At 33.4% G+C, this 19,674-nt stretch overlaps 2 protein-coding genes across 2 annotated transcripts; both read right to left on the bottom strand.

Annotated features, from left to right (window-relative positions):
- Positions 1–390: 390 nt before the first annotated feature.
- On the bottom strand, positions 391–2,609 carry LOC136813959 (histamine H2 receptor-like). The gene is made up of 2 exons (XM_067070473.1): positions 2,490–2,609; positions 391–1,290 (listed from the first exon to the last, which is right to left on the bottom strand). The coding sequence occupies exons 1-2, from the start codon at positions 2,607–2,609 to the stop codon at positions 391–393; spliced, it is 1,020 nt and encodes a 339-aa protein (XP_066926574.1).
- On the bottom strand, positions 2,496–19,505 carry LOC136813907 (centrosome and spindle pole associated protein 1-like). Its single transcript, XM_067070411.1, has 23 exons — positions 19,334–19,505; positions 19,082–19,110; positions 18,902–18,927; positions 18,627–18,724; positions 18,219–18,284; positions 16,075–16,093; positions 15,769–15,841; positions 15,542–15,574; positions 15,313–15,361; positions 15,075–15,115; positions 14,813–14,901; positions 14,408–14,501; positions 13,944–14,001; positions 13,196–13,736; positions 12,806–13,017; positions 12,379–12,428; positions 12,048–12,145; positions 7,481–7,690; positions 7,299–7,366; positions 6,682–6,735; positions 4,059–4,123; positions 3,646–3,729; positions 2,496–2,639 (listed from the first exon to the last, which is right to left on the bottom strand). The coding sequence occupies exons 1-22, from the start codon at positions 19,451–19,453 to the stop codon at positions 3,696–3,698; spliced, it is 2,127 nt and encodes a 708-aa protein (XP_066926512.1). The 5' UTR covers positions 19,454–19,505; the 3' UTR covers positions 2,496–2,639; positions 3,646–3,695.
- Positions 19,506–19,674: the final 169 nt, after the last annotated feature.

Genomic DNA, 19,674 nt, shown 5'->3' with positions numbered 1-19,674 from the left:
CTTGAATCACCGTTAAACTTTCATTTTAATTTCTCTTCGAAAATTCATTATATTAATGATGGCACCTTCAGAAGCATTGTTCCCAGATAAAATAAATATGAATTCTCGTAAATCAATGAGGAAAGGACACAAGCCTCTGCATTTACTAATTACAACGCCAGTCAGGTTCCATATATATATATAAGATTTTCGAAAATCGTTAAAAACTCATTGTCGGTATTTTTGATTTTCACCCTTCACCTGTCACTCTTTTGTCCTTAACTTTTTCCCCCCAAGACGAAAAAACTTACTCTACACCACATTCGAAAGCTGATAAAATTTGCAACGGTATATAGAAACCTTTTTTAAACATTTTTTCTAGGTCGACTCAAAATTCTACTGGACTAATAGTTAAACATGCGTAGTAGTTTGTTCTATTTTCTGTGGAACAGTCAGTGATCTGTTAAAAAATCTTTTCTTCATTTTTCGTATTCCTGAGTCGGTGAGAAGGAAAAGCGTAGGATTGATACAAGAATTTCCAGCGAATAACATCAAGACGAAATGAGGAAGCAAGTTATTTGTAATGACACCCGAACGGTATAAAATCATTGAAGGAATCATTGGTGCAGAGCATACAAAATATGCACCAACCAAACACAAAACTCTTTTAATCACTCTTTGAGATGTAGGGCTTATATGGTTCAATTGGCCTGGCTCATGATTTCTAGAATGATGAATTCGATCAGATGATTCTTTATGAATTCTATGAATACGATAGTAAAAGATAGGGAGAATAATCAAAGTGGATAAGCATGTGATCATAGTGAAGATTCCAGCGTTGTAAGTACTACTGACTAGATATGGTGAAATTACACCTATAGGGACAACCCATGAAGTAGCGATCATTATTTTTAATCGTATCTTGGTGATGATCCGATCAAAAGATGTGAATCTGGACATCTTGATGTATTTGATGACAGCTAAGAAGACTACAGTTACAGACGAGATTGACGTCAAACTCAATAATAACACCACGTTCGCCAGAGTTGACAGGACGTCTCGGTATCTGGTGAATTGAAGATATGCGCTGAGCGGATAAACTGTGAGAGAGACCAATAGATCTGACACAAGAAGTGATTTCAATAAACTATCAATTTTGGTTCGTTGAAGTCGGGATTTCTTTTGCAAACAAATAATGGATGCAATATTACCAAAACATCCAATGGGTGTCATTAGAGTGAATATGGTACCAAAGATAAAAGAGCTATTCATTGATATTGTAAACTCTGTATTGCTTTCCATTACATCACACTGTTTGTGAGGAAAGTGTACAAAAGTTTGTTGTTAAAATTTTATTCAGGCTGTAGTATGTAGCGGCTGACTAACGAGAACCAACCCTTATGAAATCGAAATTTAGAATAATTTCTTAGTCGTACACTTCGTACGTACATGCATCCTATGTCATAACAATGAATTTCGTCTTTTGCTTCGTTTACCCCCATCAATTCATATCAAGAACGTTGATAAAAACAATAATCAGATTTTCATTTTTTCATTCACTATTCTAACTACCAAAAAATGACTTTCTATATAGAAGTTTCGGGAACTTTTTAATGACGATCAAAATAAAAAAATATGAAAAAATAAGTTTTCTGTAATTTTGTTATAATTGGTCATAATGATCGTTTATGGTAAATTAAAATTTTCATTGCTTTCTTTTTCTTTTTGTCTGGAAATCTTCTCGTAAATAGTCTTTTTTTTTAACAACGGAGAAGGCCAGGGATTTGAAGTAAATGATTATGGATCCATAATAAAAGCAATTCACACTCTCTGAAATGTTATACATATTATAACAGAAAAAAAGTTGCGAGAATTTAATTAGGCTAATCTTCTCTTAACTATTCTACAGGGTGTCCGGAAAAAAAATATCGAGTTCAAACATGATTCTGAGTAGTAGGTTGTTGGGTGTGTTAAACAAAATGTAAGAAAATATATACCAACACAGCAATAATCGTTTTTACAACAGTAATTATGATTAAAAAGAATTAACTTTCTTTGCAATTTTCATGACGTTAAAGTTATTGAGAATTGTTTTTTGTAAAAGCTATTCATAAAAGATGTCTCATGACAATTAATATGACACAGAGAGAACTTTAAACATTGCAAATTTAGTGAAACACGCACAAGAACCTTCTTTCTATAGAAGTGGTACGACTCGATACTTTTTTTCCAGACACCTTGTATAGAACTCGAAAGCGTAATAGCAAGTAAAAAACAATACATGAAAGTAAGACAAATGTCTTTGACAAAATGTTTGTCTTTTACTCTTGGACACTATACGCATCAAATCGCTAATTAATTTTTCAAAAATATTTCCCACCAAGCACATGCTTAGACTATTTCACTGGCTCATTCAGTTTTAGGAAAATATTTTGAAATCTTTTCTTTTTACTGAAATTAACCGAGAAGACATTTTTTGACGTTTAAATGTACGCCTAGAGTTCACATACCGCTTCTTGGTTTTGCTGTTGTTGTAGCTTCAATTGAGCCTGTCTTTTCAGCTCTTGTTCCATTTCTGCGTCAATTTGTTTTTGTTTTGCTTCCTCTGCAAAACGTTTCTTATCAGCCATCATTTTGAGTTCTTCATTCTTTTTTCGCACCTTTGAATAAGAGACGGTTCACTTTTGTTATAAAGACAAACAAAAGATATCAAACGAAGCCGTTGTTAGGTTTCTCTATTATCACTTAGCTATGATGATAATTTCCTGTCACCATATGGATACACGTTTTATTTTTTATTAGAACCCAGTTTATAAGAACATTGAGGCTGAAATTCGTCGAAAAATTAAGACCATCGTAAGAACATGCCCAGCTTCAGTTTGGAAAAAAAAATGACAAGAAACTACAATTTTTTCCTCTTTTCAAGCAGTTTTAACCGAACTTAGGGATGGATTTTCTAAAATCGAGAGTCAAATATTGTCCAAATTTCACCAATTTTAAGTGCTCTTTATTTTGCATGATATTGTCGATTTAGAGTATAGTCTGAAAAATTAAAAAGTAACGCATTTAAGAACATTTTAGGCTGAAAACTGCCGAAAAAAAGCACATCCAGGCTCAGTCAAATTTTAGGTGTTATAATAAAAAAAAACGTGTATTTGTTTTCATCAGTACGAGGAAAATATCAGATGAATATTATATTGTAGAGTCATGACAATAGCTAAAAAGCTTCCTTATTCTAAGTAATCAGTACAACCAACAAGATAAAGTGTAATTGTAAAAAAATCAAAGTCCATCTTTGACTAGAAACAATAGCAGGGCCCATTGCTAAGGAATTTCTTTATACCCAGTAGGATGGATTATAGAAACGTATGTGTAACTAGTAACTAAGTATGCGACTGAAGTCAGAGGCAACCCAAAGGCTCCTCTATAGCCTATAAACCGGAATGTAGGGGAGGGTGCCACTCTTTCTCCCTGGATTCCTCTACTTATCCTTGATGCCTCTCTTAATTGCTGAGCATCATAAAGATGGGTATCAAATACCATTTTTGTACTAAGTATAAAATCTTTTGTATGACCCGGCTAAGAATTGAACCCATGACCTTGCACACCGTAGCCGGTTGCTCTACCATTACACTACGTTTATGAGGAGAATGGAAATCAGAGTACCTCTTCTTCCTTTTGACGCTGTAATTCTTTCTCTCTTTCGTATTCTTCTGTCATTTTTCTCTGTTGTTCTTCAATACGTTTTGCCTGCAACACAAATAGGTTAAGATTAGATTAGATTAGATCAACTGACAATTTTTAGAATGTTGGCCGAATCTTCCCGTTAATCAGTTAATAGTAATCACTCTTTAAAGACCAAAACCATGCTTTAAAACCACTCTTTAAAACCGTTCAACTTAACTTATGGCACCTTTGAGAAGACTAAATAAATACTACTTCCACAAAACATTGCAGTGCATGAATTATGAATTGAATTGGTTGGTAAATATTTCGGTTACACCAAACAGTTGTGGAAAAGCTATTTCTTTCCAAGATTAGGCCACCTAATATGGAATGATTAATAATTCATTATGAACCTCTTTTCCTCTTCCAGTCTTGCTTTTTCCTTTGCTTCATCGGCTTTTCGTTGTTTCTCTTCAACCTAAGGATGTAATGAAACACGAAAATTATAAGAACCTATTTGAAATTAAGCAGAAATTGATTTTTCAATACACGCCTTTTTTTTTACAAGAATGGTGTAAATCCATTTCATCATGGATATTCTTAACTTTTTTGGGGAAATCATTCTAAAGTATTCCTACAAGCATTCCTAAGTTAGAATCCTAATTCAGACTAGATTTAACATTTAGTACATACGTCTCAAGCATAAATCATTCATCATTTTCAGCATTCTTATAAAGTGTATTTTAATTTTATAAAAAAAAGCGTGTTTCACTAACGTTGAAAGTATTAACCCAAACTATTTTAAAAGTTTGTGCCAAATTGAAACTTTATTGTTGCCTCCTTTTTTCCAAGCATCCCCTAATAAGGTTTAGGAAAAATGTCAGAATGAAGGGTATGTTATAGAGAAACAGACTGCACTGGCCCTTTTTATTTTCAGCGGATTTCTTTTGATAACTAAATCACAGTAGTCACGAAGAAGATCATAAGACAAAGCCGAAAGATACCGGATGTTGGTATTTTTTATTAATGAGCTATGAAAATGAATAAAAATTTTTTTTCGCAGTCGAATTCTTTGAACCAAAGAGGAACGTAAAGACATTTTCTACAAAAAATCTAAATAAACATATGAAAAAGTTTCCTTGACGTCGATTATTGAAAGGCAAAAAAAGAAAGAGGAAATGTTTATCTTATTCTTGATTTAAAAAAACACGGGCTTTAGCAGGATGTTCTTTTTATAACTTTAATAAAAGACTGCCGTCAAATTGCTGTCAAAAGAAACCAGTACATTGTTCTTCGTAAACATTTAAAACGAACTCTAGTAGTTAAAAAAATAATTTATTTTCAACTGATGATGTCTCCACGGCGTGAAACTATTAGTATTGAAATAAAACACATTATTAAACTTCATTCGACAATAGTATATAACTTTAATATATATTTAAAACAAAAGCCTCAACAAAATAGCTTAAAGATTTACTGCTTAAAAGGATCATCAACGTGACCTACCATCAATTTGACTGATGAAATTTTGAAGAAGGTCGAAGCAAGCCTACTTTTTTTTAATTGTCAAAAAGAAATACTAATATTGGTGACTGTGTCATGTCAGGCGAAGATATTTACATATCAGGAGATCAAGAATGGTCAAATCAAACATCAGAGGTGGAAGACTCCCGGAATGATAGTTTCAGTGGATCTGGTTCAGGATCAGGCTATTATGAGCCATTAGGCTATGTTGGCATTTTCAATTTGTATTTTGCATTCGTTATAAAACTCACAGGAATCATATGCAACTCATTGATTATTTGTTATATCATCAGCAGTAACCGGAAACACTTGAAAAAAATGAGCACGTATCATTTTCTCTTATTACTTTTGGCGATCACCGATTTAGGTATCTGCGTTACAGAAGCACCCCGTCATTTGATGGAGTTAGAGTTGTTTTCTAAAAATGACGCAATTGAACAGATAACTAGCTTGACGACACCTTTGCTACTTCAATCGATGTTTGGTCTATTTTTAGTCTCATTGCTGAGATACCAAAGCATTGTCTTTCCTTTTCAAAGGAAATGGACAAAACGGCGTTACTTTGGCTGCTCCATGGCAACTTTAACAGCGTCATTTTTAGCATATCTACCAAATCTACCATACCTAAAACGTCATGTGGATTCACAGATTCTGTATTTTTATGGTGAACATGTTCTTAACGTAGACACATCAATATCATTTCTTTTCTTGGTCATATTGGTTGTTTTGTATTTCAAAATGTCAAAAGTGTTGAAGGAAAGCCGACAAGAATCTCAATCTCGAGTGCGCAACGAAAAAGCTTTAAAAACTTTGAGATTTCTTTTCAGTGTGTTTGCCGTTTCCATGGTGCTTGCAAAGATAATTACTATAATCCTATTCGAATCATTCACAAATAGCGAAATGAATGATGATGAATTTATAACATTTCAGTTTGCAGCTTCATTCTGCATTGAAGCTATATTCTTTAATAGTGTTGGAAACTTTTTCATTTATCTCAAAATGATTCCCAAGTTCCGACGATTCATGCGTAACCTAATATGCTGCCGTTGTCACTGAGAATGTGAATTTCTAGCTTTAGTCAAGAAAGCAAATAAAAAGAGGTAATGTTGTTAAAAAGCCAGAAGCCATTATGTGACTCCCCAAAAGCGACCTAAAGCACATGAAAATTGTACCGGTCTTGGTACTTTACGAGCAGCCCAGTGTTCTTACTTAAATTTTTTGATTTAAATCGATCTTCAAGACTTCTCGAAAAATCTGATTTCGAACGTTCCTAGGCACTCGTAGGTGCTCATTTGACCGCTCCTTGGCTGCTCGTTTGACTGTCGCTAAACTAACTGAACTCGTAGCGTCCTTTTGGTAAACTTTTACCGGCCCCTAATAGACCGTCTAAAGACCGGCCCGGTTTTCAGGTAGTTTAAATCGCTTGGGAGTCATATACTGCAGATTCCCTAAAGTGCCGAACCTTATTCGTGAGAAACGTAACGGGAGTGAAAAAAAAGTAAATGCTCATACTTGTTGTCGAAGAAATGATTTATATTCGTCTTGCTCTACTTGATCACGTGGACTCTGAGAACAATGCAAAGAACAATGTTATAAATTTGGTAATTTTGAAAACTTTCCTTACTGTAATGGACTATCATCATGCAACTACTGAAATTTTCGACGATATAGCCCATAGAAATTGCTTTACATAAGGCATAAGTCTAGGGCATCAGTCGGGACATGATAATCAAATAAAATATTTAGATATTTATTTTAATGTTTACAGGGTTTTAAAGAATTTCATTTTCAATTAGCAAGTGCTTGAACGGTGAATTGAGTGAAACTTTTTTAAAGGGGTGTGAAGTATGAGTTTTTAGGCGAGTGTTTCGGATGAAGCAGAAAGAATTGAGGGTTAAACATTCGTTTTTGTGAGGATATTTATATGAAAGGGGCTGTTATGGAAAGGTCTATGAACAACCGGACGTTTTGATAAAGATTGACATTCACCAGGACGACCGATTACACATTTGACTACTGATAATATTTTGAACTGACTGTCATCATCAAAATCTATTTTACAATTGTCTTAAGTCATACTCCTGGAGGGTCCTACTATTTTTCAGCGAACTAGATAAAAGTGGTCTTACCTTTGAACCGATTCCTTTGAGTTCTTTGAGAGCAGCACCTCGTGCATATGTTTTTGGTGATTTGTGGTCTGGAAAAAAAATCATATTTCAAAAAGCTAGGCACCGCATTCGACTGCAATATCGAACATTTTTCATATCAACTTAGATATAGAAAATGCTACAAAACATCAGTGAATACTTACTTTGCCCAGCATTCATACTGGAGTTGGGGCTTCTGTAGGTGTTGGCAAGAGTGCCTTTATTTTGTGATTCGTTAAGTGCTTTCATGAGAGGACTTTCTTCATCACCAGAATGTAAATCTTGCTGGAGTTGTTGTTGTTGTTGTTGTTGGTACTGGTGATTTTGTGGTTTGTCAGGGCTGTCATGATCATTCTGGTAGTTCTTCAGATTCGCTACAAAATAGTAAAAAATATTCTTTCGCATGATATATGAAGCAGCAGGCACGAGACTTATACTGACAAAACAAGAATCGATAAAAGAATTTCTCAAAAGTTGGTTCATTCTTTAGTTTAAAAATGCTGCGTAAGCAAAATGGTAGAAGATACGTTAAACGATACCATTTTAATAGAAAGAAGTTTAGAAAGTGAATCTTTTAAATAACTAACTGAGGGATGAAGTGAATAAGGGCAAAGTTTATATCTGAAAATAGAGGTATTTTATTCTTAAAGGAAAAGAAAAAATAACATCATTAAACAATAACATATTTCTCAGGCCAATCGGGAAAAATTCTGTAGCGTACATTATTTCAAACAAAGTTTAAAATGCAGACCCAAAGTTTTTTTGAAAAACAGTTTCAATACAAAGTTGATGTGTTTTCTTTTTCACAATTTCTTAATCCATCAATATTTGAGCACGGGCATTATCTGCACAACATTTTTCCGAATCCATTGTCAACCAAATTTATAAAAAAGTTAGGATTAGGTAAACTTTTCCCGCTTGATCAATCCATATAATGTTCAAATTTTATCAAATTTCTAAAAATTTACAGAGTAGAAAATAAAACTAGGCTAGATAGAATCTTAGCAGAAAGTGAATGATCAGCTTTAGGGGCAAACCTTTAGAGGACCCGTGACATCTTTAAAATGTAACGCAACCAAACTTTAAAGAGTTCTTCGCGAGGAGTTTTCGCAAAGGCCTAGGAAAATTTTTTTGTGACTCAAAAACTGACGTCACAACACCTCTAAAATTTCAAAATTAATTAATTTCAAACTCGATAAAACTCGAAACCACTTATACCAATCGAAAGCTCTCGAAAAACGACATATAGGACTTTTAAGTGGATATAGTCGATTTCCAAACGTAAATCGAGAAAATCGATCGAAAATGACGTCAAAATGCAACTTGGTTGCGTCGCATAAAAGATGTCACGGGTCCTAAGGGTTTGCCCCCTACTATTAAAGTTTTTTGGACCTACCTCCGGGTGCCCCGGTGGAGGTCCTATAAATTAACCCATGTCCGTTCGTTCGTTCGTTCGTTCGTCCGTCCGTCTGTTACCAGCTTTTCTCAGGATTGGCTCATTAGTTTTTTCTGATTTTTTGCACAATGATGCAAAATGGCAATGCCCAGAACGTGACGGAGCCCGATTTTTGAGAAAAAATTTATTTGGGCAAATTTGGGCCAAAAACTACCTAAAAATAGGGTTTTTTGGACTTTGTGCAAAATCCTGTCATTACTTTTTCCTGATTTTTTGTACAAAGATGGAGGGCAAGATTCTCTAACGAATGGCTGAAGTGGTTTTTCCCGGAAAATTCTTATTCGCCTTAAAAAACGGATTTTCGTATTTTGGGGGAAATTCCCTTTAACCAAATAAGAAAATATAGCTTTTAACAATGTTGACTCATTATTTTTTTCTGATTTTTTGCACAATGATGCAAAATGGCAATGCCTAAAATGTGTCGGAGCCCGATTTTCGAAAAAAAATATATTTGGGCAAATTTGGGCCAAAAACTGCCTAAAAATAGGGTTTTTTGGGCTTTGTGCAAAATCCTGTCATTACTTTTTTCTGATTTTTTGTACAAAGATGGAGGGCAAGATTCTCTAAAGAATGACTGAAGTGGTTTTTCCCGGGAAATTCTTATTCGCCTTAAAAGACGGATTTTCGTATTTTGGGGAAATTCCCTTTAACCAAATAAGAAAATATAGCTTTTCTCAAAGTTGACTCAATATTTTTTTCTGATTTTTTGCACAATGATGCAAAATGGTAATGCCTAAAATGTGATGGAGCCAGATTTTCGAAAAAAATATATTTGGGCAAATTTGGGCCAAAAACTGCCTAAAAATAGGGTTTTTTGGACTTTGCAAAATCCTGTCATTACTTTGTTCTGATTTTTTGTATAACGATGGAGGGCAAGATTCTCTAAAGAATGGCTGAAGTGGTTTTTTCCCGGAAAATTCTTCTTCGCCTTAAAAACCGGATTTACGTATTTTGGGGAAATTCCCTTTAACCAAATAAGAAAATATAGCTTATCAAAGTTGACTCATTATTTTTTTCTGATTTTTTGCACAATGATGCAAAATGGTAATGCCTAAAATGTGACGGAGCCAGATTTTCGAAAAATAATATATTTGGGCAAATTTGGGCCAAAAACTGCCTAAAATAGGGTTTTTTGGACTTTGTGCAAAATCCTGTTATTGCTTTTTTCTGATTTTTTGTACAAAGATGGAGGGCAAGATTCTCTAAAGAATGACAGAAGTGGTTTTTCCCGGGAAATTCTTATTCGCCTTAAAAGACGGATTTTCGTATTTTGGGGAAATTCCCTTTAACCAAATAAGAAAATATAGCTTTTCTCAATGTTGACTCATAATTTATTTCTGATTTTTTGCATAATGATGCAAAATGGCAATGCCCAAAATGTGACGAAGCCAGATTTTTAAGGAAAATTATTTTGGGCAAATTTGGGCCAAAAATAGCTTAAAAGGTTTTTTGGGCCTGAATGGTTCAAGTGATTTTCGTATTTTGGGAAATTCCTTCTTACCATTTTACATTATTCAACACACAAGCTTTATTTTTCCATTCTGAATTTTTGTACAATTATTGTCACTTTTTTCTTATTTTCATCTGATGTTAATCATTAGGTAGGTCCATTCAGCATGTTGCTTGTTTTTTTTTTTTTTTGGATACATTATCGTTAAATTTTCAATGTACAATTTATAACAATAACGTATACTATTGAATTCCTAATTTTATATACAACATTGTTTGGTAATGTAAATATAAATGCACCATCTATTTCATTATAAATACACTAAATTTATCCTTTTAAAACAAACCCACGTAAAATGTAACTCGAGAGTTTTCTTTCAATTGACAGGGCCAAAAGAGTCTCTAGGATTCATTGTACTCCTAAGCATAAAATTTTAACACCTTGATTTTTTGTTGATTATCTTAAAGCAAAAGAGAGTATTTTTCTTGCATCATTCTCTTATGAGCCAGAGATTGATTTAAGTCAGCCCGTATGATATCAAAAACTTCGATACAGCGATTCAACTTCGAGCAAAGGGTCTGATTTTCAATTTCCAAAAGCCGACATTTGTTCTGCAATTCTCGTCTCTCAGCAGCCATTTTTTTTAGTTTTTCGTTTAAAACTTCATTCTCCAACTGGAGAGTAGTGCTCGTGTTTTCATTTTTCATTTCAATTTTTCGAATGCAATCTAACAAGGACTTGGACCGATGTTCCGAATCATTGTCATTGTATTTTTCACGCCGTTTATTGATCAGAAATCTCCACTCATTTTAAAAGAATCTAACCAATCGTTTATTAGAAAAAGACTGGACAAATCCCTAAGTATAGAACCCACGATAAAACCAACACGATCAATAAAGACTCAAAATGGATTATAACCGCCTTGCATCGAACAACTTACGAAACGAGGAAAAAAACTGATTTATAAATTCAAAAAGAAATCAATATTTATTCATAAACAGACAGAAGAAATAATTAATAGGATGAAAATAAAACCAAAACTTCAGTCGGCGAGTAAAAGCAAACGAAAGTAACTATGACAACTAATCAAGAAATTCGAAAGCATGATGTTAATTGCTGGTCATCTTTAAACCTGTCAGTGTCAGAAAGTTGTGGGTTTGAGCGTTTACAAAAATCGACTATTCACATATTGTAGCTACAACGGCAATAATATTTGGCACGAATTTAATCCATCATCCACCAAAGTTGATCCAGCTCAGCTCAGCCATTGGCTTATTCCAACGGAGGCTATCAAGGTGCAACATAAATGTCAAACTTTGATTTAAACTTAATCATTGTGTCAACATGGTCTAGCGCATTCAATCATTTTTGAACTCAGCCCACTTTCAATACACTTGGTGTTAGTCTGTACACAACTTGTGTATTTGGTGCCTTCATATTTTGACCAGCTGATGAGGTTATCACTTTGCTTTGCATTTGCTTTCATAGTGGCTCTTAAGGTTAATAATAGCTTTTCATTTCATATTTTCTCTAGAATGCAATTTACTTTGAACACTTACATAGAACTTTGTCATATTTTTTTAATATTCATTCTTTTTTGACAGGTTCAACCCCTGAGAGAGCTTCAACCAGCTGAAGAGTCCATCAATCACTAGCTTCAAAACGACAATTTTTTTGCGGTGCAATTGTTCTAACCATCTGAGAACTGAGAAAGGCCAACCGTTGAACTGTAAAAAACAGAGATTGTCCACTAACCACACCGAGACCGACAAGGGAGTCTTAAGCACAAAAATTATCATAAACAAAGTTATAGAAAAATTCATACCAACAATGTGACCATCTTTATTACGGACCGGAGCACCGGCTCCTTCACGTCCCCAAGGGTCGTAAGCTTCAATTTCCCGCTCAAGTTTCTGTTCATATCTGTAAGTGAAGAAGGAAAATTTAGCCTATGCTACTCATAAAGATAAATCTTTCGTTTTCAAGCAGTTCACTTGCATTTGTTTCTATAACTCTTGAAAAAGATTGAGTTACTCTTTCATTCTCTATTAGCAGATAAAAATCTGAAAAACAACAATAGACAAAAAAATAATAATTCAAGAGTTCCACATCATTACTTGGTTCAGACGTATCGATTGAAAAACTATAGCTCTCACCTTTCACGCTCTCTTTTTGCTTTTGCTTCTTTTTCTTTTTTGATCTCCATCTAGAAAAATTCAAAAACATCAAATTAAAAAGGCAATGGAACAGCTTGCGAAAAAATAATCAAAAAAATAAATAATCATTGCCACCGCTGATTGAGGCTGTAAAGGGATGAAATTTCAAGAGGACAACATTTGTTAGGACAACATTTGTTGGTCCACGAATATTGGTTTCAGCAATGAAATAAATCGTATGTGGTAATATTTGAAAAGATTTACCACACAAACAGTGTCATTGTGAAAATGTTACCCCACAAACAGTGTGATTTGTAAAAATGTTGCCTCACAAACAGTGTCATACGTGAAATAAACATCCGCTGATAAGAACTACAATGCTGGCTTCGGATAATTATTCATTTGTAGAAAGAAAATTTCAACCAACCTGCAAATGTAGTTCTTTTTGGTATTGCAATTGCTTCAGGCGTTTCTGTGTAGCTTCATCACCATCTCCAGTGACATTTTTGTTGTTGGTTTGAGGTGAGTTGAACAGATTGTGGCCACTTCCACCAGGCGGTTGAACATTCGGCCGACGTGGTATGTTCATTTTGTTAGATGTCGTGGAAGAATCGTGTTGTGTTCTCGAAGAGAAGTTACCTTAATTGAAAATAATAATTTGTACAAAGTTTCTCATCTCACTATCTACAAGGCACTACTGAGAAAATTATTCCATGATTTACACAAAATAAATTGATATAAAAATGTTTTTTAAATGTCAAGATTAACTTATAATTATCATGTAAAACCTTCGAGCATTCAATTTTTATCTTCTTACTTTGATTTTTGTTGACAGATCCGTTTAAATCGAGTGGTGGGACATCCCACTGTTTTCTGTTGCGGGCTGAATTCTTCCTGTCAGTATCCAAAGTGTCATATACTCCTCCTCCACCAGCACCCTGTTGATAGGGGTTCCCTTTAAATTGTTGTGCACCACCACTGCCGTTAAATCCAGGTTGCATCATGGGTTGATATGCTGAAGGTGCCATTTGCCATTGCATCATAGGGTTCATGCCCATAGGATTCATGCCCATCGCTTGCATGGTAGGAGCTTGATACATTCCGGGTTGTGGTAGCCCACCCATAGGGTACTGTTGCTGAATAACAGGTTGCTGATAGAAAGGATTGATAACCGGTTGTTGCATGTTATTGACTAGATACTGTGGCTGTTGGTGTTGATGAGGTAGTTGGTGCGGAGATACTTCTTTGTCACCTAATCGTTCACTATTATTTCTTTTATTGGTAGTGGCGGTGCCAGGAGATGTGTCTGCCTTGTTGTGGACAGGTAAAGCCCATTTGTTCTTATTGTTTTTCGGTAGCTGAGTTAAACATAAAAGATAAACAGTTATGAAATACATTAACTGTTCCTTAAAATTTGAGTTTTTATTAATTTCATTAATTCAAAATTTTGGATGATTTAGGTGAATTTAAATTCTTCACCACAATTCAAACTGGTTTGGTTTAAAAACTTGTTTTATTCGACACCGAGATAAATAAATTGACTACTTCAATAGATCAAATTTTACCTCAATTTCAGCCACGTCCACATCTGACGTAACACGTCCTAACCGTTTCAACTTCTCCCTAAAGTCAAAAATAAGAAAAAAATTTTAAACTTCAAACTTTAGTAAATGATTTCAAATAAAAAACACTCGATAACCAATTATCAATTTGATCTAGGGTCGCTTGTTGGAGTCTCTGACACACAATTTTTTCGTAGATCGATCATTCTCGCCGAACAAATAATCTCGAAAGAAAGTTCTGAGACCGAAGACTTTGAGCCTAAAGGGGTCCTGGTGACTAAGAAGGTCAACATTGATTTGTTCAAATCTCCTAAAGACCTTAAAGTGGATCAAATTTTGCTTGGATCTATTTTCAAAATTTAGACTATAATTTTTACGAAATTTCAAAGTCCGCGCGAAAATTTATTCGCTTAAAGTGCTTTACAGTCCAACTCAAATTCTAACTAAAGTGATAAAAAACTACTCACTTTGCTTTCAGTAATTGATTTTCTTTCATTTGTTCTTCCAATTCTAACTTGTATTTCTGTTGTTTTTGTTTATTCAATTGAGTGTTGCTGTTTCCTGTTGAAAAATTAGTGAAATCAAATTTCGATTCATTGAAAATATTTTCAATTTCATCAATTTAGAATTTTTCAGATGGCTAACTATAACATCCTAATGGGTTTCAAAAATAACAGTTATTAATTGGACAAAATATCAAGGGCAGCTAGATGACGACAAGCTAGATTATGGTTGTATAATTTTTTCACTTTCAAAGTTGATCCGAAAATGACTTAAAATAATCATCCGTCTCCTACATGATGGCGGAACTGCTCTACCAGTTATATAATATTTGAATATATAATATTATTGAATGTAATTGAGATATTCACCTCCAAGAATGGGTGGGACACTTGGAGGAACAGAATTGGCCCTTCCATAATCCAATGAATCACCACGCATCTCTTTGAATTTAGTGCTCCTGAATAAAATTAAAAGAAATTTGGAAAATACATAACAGTATACTCAGTATAAATTACCGTGGCAATTTTCTCTTGCTTTAGACAAACGAATCTTCACACTGATTTATATACTTCCATATACAAATCCTATTTGGCCCTACAAAAGGAAACAAGTATTAAATGACCACAATACCTTTCTGTTTCTGCACTTTTTCCTCGTCTTCTTGATTTCAGCTTCCATTGAAAAAAAAACGTAACTCATTATATAATTATGCTGGGCACCAGTGGGCACTATTCCAGGCTCGAATTCAAAAGTCGAAAAGTTTTTGTAATGAATCTGAGAAAAATCGCAATTATAGAGGCGTACAATTATTGTAAAAAGTTAGGGGAGAAGAATCATCATTTTCAACCATAAAATCTATAAAACTTACCAATTCTATGAGGTCATTATCTCGGCTGTCTAAGACAATGACTTCATTACTAAAAACAAAACAACGAAGTAATCATAGTTGTCTATTTTACAGACCAGAATAGCTTTCAAAACAAAAGATGTTATGTTATATATCGTTGAAAAGCATTTTTGATGTTGAATCAGCTTCACTTTTTAACCAATGAGATGGAGATATTAAAAATTCAGTTGGCAATGAATTCGTAGCATACCCTTTATCAGCATTGTCGTCATTAAATTGGACTCTAGAAAAGAAAATATCATAGTTAAACTATTGCCTTACAGCTGGTAAAAAATAATAATATGAGATTCTCATTTTCTTAATCTTTTTCTAAGCCACAATCTAGTAAAGCAAATCCAAAGCAAAAAGCCAATAATAACAATTATTTCTTGTCAAAACATTGACAACAGGAATACTACCTGGTCATCAAAATCATACCTGTATACTTTTTCTTGATCTTGTTTTTTCTTCAATAAATCTTTATACTCCTGATCAATTTGTCTTCGATACTCTACAAAAATACAGAAAAATGAATCATTGATTTTGTTTAATAGAGCATTCTATCAATTCGAAAAAATGTAACATTTAGGCTGAATTAGAATTATGAATCGTATATAAAATTTTCAATAATTCAAAATCTTATGAAATGATTTCACAGTAAAAAGAACAGTCAAGTTCCCACATGTGTGATATGATTTACTGAAATCTAACTGTGTTACGTGATATGATGATATGACTTTTTACCTTCTTTGCGTGAAATCGGCTGAAAAAATAGCAAAATCATTTTTATGATATCTGAAAAAAAAAACACATCTTCTACCTGCTGGAAAATATTCTGTTCTGTTCCATTCAACATTTAAGACTCTTAACTTTAACGGTTATGATTATATTTTGGATATCTTTCTAGTCCATAATAGAAAACTTCGCCAGGCTCTTTGGCCTTCATCGAAAGAGAAGAGTTTTAAAACCGGAGCGAAGGAGATAAGACTAGGATCATTCTGTGCAGTATAATAATAACACAACTTTAGGGATCTTCTCAAAAATATAATCGATTTTCGATTATTAAGTTCGATTAATGATTCGACTATTTAATCGAATAGCTGCCGTCGTTTAGACTATTTAATCTCCTATATTCGATTATTTAATCTCCTTTATTCGATTATTTAATCCTTGTATTCGATTAATTATTCCTTTTTCGCTTATATCTTAGGGATCCTCTCAAAAATACCGAATTTCGGTAAAATGGTTTTCGGTTAAATTCGGCTGTTTGTTTTGGACAATTTTCCCACCCATCGCAAGTGAAAGAGGATGAAAAATGCTAAAAAATGATATATAAAAAAGTACAGGTTGTAATCCGATTTTTTTGCCTTGAAGTTATGTCTTTCTCAAATGCTGTAACGTCAGTTTTAACTTCACGTTTCAATGGAAGCGCAATTTCGAAAAAGAATCCCTTTATTTTACAAATCACCGACACATATCTACTCATTCTCTTTAGCATTTTTTACCTCCAAAATAAATAAAACTTACTGGTTATCCTTGGGAGTTTTTGATATCCAAAAATGAATCACCATTAATAAAAACAAAGTTTAGATAAATAAAGGCTCCCATCGAAAACTGAATTTCGAAGGGAGGAAAGTCTGTAGTGAAAACTGAAGCAAACAAAGCATTCCATTTCCATACATACATACCTCTTACAACCATATCTCTTCAATGTAATAAATTTTATAACTTTCTGTTTTCAAAGTCTTTTCAAAATATGAATAAGATCAGAATATTTTAGGTTTAATTTTTAGAAAATGTTTTCTTCTCAAAACCAAACTCACAAATGAATTCAATGTTTTGATTGCAACATTTTCGAATCTTTCGAATGCGTGATGCAATTTGATTTGCAGAAAATAGAACTCGCGCGAAAAACAATGCAGCGACTTCATTTTTTAGATGACAAAAACTGCAACATCAATTCTGCGCGATGATTCGATCTCTTATCTAGCCATTAAAAAAAACCTGGGTGTAAAATTCGAATCCATTTTTGCAAACAGAATGATAGAGCATGACGTAACTTGTAAGAAAAAAATGTTGCATTGACCAATCAAAACGCCATGATTGACATTTGCGAACAGAACAATAGAGCAAAAGAAGGTTTTCTTCCTGCTTTTATATGACGTAATGACGTATTCTTGATCTTGTGAGCGCTCTCCCTTTTATCCTTTTATCTTTTTTTTGTTTTGCCCTTTTTGATTTGAACATGAACACAACGATGGAGTGCTATTTTCGAATCGAAAAACAATAACAACGAGAGGTTGATAACAGAGGAAAGTGTGTGGAAATTAAAAAGATAGAAAAAGATAGAAGTACTTTATCATGGAGAGATCGTGGAATTGTTATCCAAACATTAAGAAACTTAAAGATGATGCGATAATGTGATTCACAAAAGGATTATTCTATCATTTCATAATTTATAATGCCCCTTGGTAGCTCAAAAATCCTTAAAGGTAAGAAGAATTATGCAGTCATTGGTTGATTTGACTACGGCTTTTTGAAAATATTTTTTCTTCTGTCTTTCAAATCCACAGTAGACAAAGGCTTGTTTGCGCTGTTTTCGATCTACGTAAGAAAAAATAACCGATATTCGACTATGTTTTGGAAAAAATTCAATTATATTTTGGAATCAAAAGGATTAATTAATCGAATAATAAGATTAAATAGTCGAACCGAAGGGACTAAATAATTGAACCGAGGGGACTAAATAATCGAACTGAGGTAACTAAATAATCGAGTTTCGATTGTTAAATAATCGAAGTACTTCGATTATTTAAGCGAATTTTTCGCTTAAATTCGATTATTTAAGCGAATTTATTTTTGAGAAGATCCCTTAAATAACTAATTACCTGTGCCTCTTCATTTCGAATGTCATTATTGACATGGGTGTTTGATCTACCACTTTTTGACATTTGCTACAAATAAATGATGATGAAAGTTTGTCACTACTATTCATAATCAATGCTATGATGGAATATCAAATGAAAAGCTAAGTTATTGGTCACTTTAAAGATATGATACAAATTTACAAATCTTGGAGGATGACAATAAGACTATAGTATTGTGTGATAGAATTGTCAGGAAAAATTGTACGTTACAACATGGCCTTGAAGTTGGAATTCAGCTAAAAAGAAATAGGTAATCCTGGAAAGCCAAGGCTTAAATTTTATAATTTCAAGAATTAGTGCTATATTCTTGGTCGTTTTCGTTGTAATCATTAAGAAACTGTGGGTTGAAATTTTGTCACAATCAAATACCTCAGATAAATATTTTCTGTATTCTCTTTGCCGCTCATCACAGAGTTGCTTTTGTTTTGGTGTTTGTTTTTCGTACCCACCAAGGTTTAATGAAAAACCTAAAAATATGAAAATAAATTAAAAATATTAAGTCTGAGCTATTCGACCAAAGATTTAAAAAGTTACAATAGAGTAAGCTTTGGGTTATTATTTAATTATTATACAGTATTACAGTCTCTCAAACAAAAAATATCTAGACATAGAAAATATTGCTGAAATTTTAGGTATTGATTTACCTTTGGCATGTTCATTAGCGGCATTCCTAAATAGAAATAGATAGAAATACCAAATGACATCTTTTAGAAGATCAAAAAATAAATCAATCTCAGTCAAATAGTAAATAATATCCCTCCTCCTCAAGTGATACAACATAAAAATGAAATTGAAACTGAAAAGAAATTATCCACTACACATACCTGTCATCTTTTAAAATCGATTTTGCATTCTGGAAGAACAAGTAAACGAAATAAAGAGGTGCTATGAAATATCACATTATTTGAACTATTCAAATTATGTAGAGGAGAAATTATGTTGGCTGGAAAAAATAATGTATTACCATGATTTTCAAGTTATACCTTAAACTGATGGGTCAAAGAAAGGTGTAGTGACATAACTTTGAATAATATACTGAAAAAAAATTTAAGCGAAGTTGACGTGAAATGACAAACCCGTGGACTCTTTTGCAATGCTTCTTTATCTTTTTGTAGTGTAGCTTTACTTGATGCAATGATTTTATCAAAATTATCTTCCATTGCAAGGAACCTATTCTCCAGTGTGGATACTGACATCTTATGGGATGAAAGTTTGTTTTTTGTTTCTTTCTACATTGTATTTTCTTCTATAAAGAGAAGAAAACATTTTAGGAAGTTATAAAAAGCCTTGCTCGAAGAAACTGTTTTTATGAATTTAAATGAATCTAAATACAATGTGTCAAAATTGACGAAGATAATAATGTTAATGAAAGGTTATTACTATAATGAGGCATTAAGAGCCTTTCTTAAGTCTCCCC

The sequence above is a fragment of the Clytia hemisphaerica genome, unplaced genomic scaffold, assembly GCF_902728285.1.
Source record: "Clytia hemisphaerica strain Z4C2 unplaced genomic scaffold, Clytia hemisphaerica genome assembly, whole genome shotgun sequence".
Taxonomy (NCBI): Eukaryota; Metazoa; Cnidaria; class Hydrozoa; order Leptothecata; family Clytiidae; genus Clytia; species Clytia hemisphaerica.
The sequence above is the reverse complement of the archived record's forward strand: the minus strand, read 5'-3'. Positions and strand labels throughout refer to the sequence as shown.

What these genes read in the sequence shown, in the direction of transcription:
- LOC136813959 (XM_067070473.1), bottom strand. Translation starts at nt 2,609, where the DNA reads ATGGCTGATAAGAAACGTTTTGCAGAGGAAGCAAAACAAAAACAAATT. An exon ending in AACAGCAAAACCAAGAAGCG is followed by an intron (nt 1,291 to 2,489) that starts GTATGTGAACTC and finishes CCTCACAAACAG; the next exon opens with TGTGATGTAATGGAAAGCAA.
- LOC136813907 (XM_067070411.1), bottom strand. Translation starts at nt 19,453, where the DNA reads ATGTCAGTATCCACACTGGAGAATAGGTTCCTTGCAATGGAAGATAAT. An exon ending in GATCAAGAAAAAGTATACAG is followed by an intron (nt 15,575 to 15,768) that starts GTATGATTTTGA and finishes TTTCTTTTCTAG; the next exon opens with AGTCCAATTTAATGACGACA. An exon ending in CAGTATGAATGCTGGGCAAA is followed by an intron (nt 7,367 to 7,480) that starts GTAAGTATTCAC and finishes TTTTTTTTCCAG; the next exon opens with ACCACAAATCACCAAAAACA.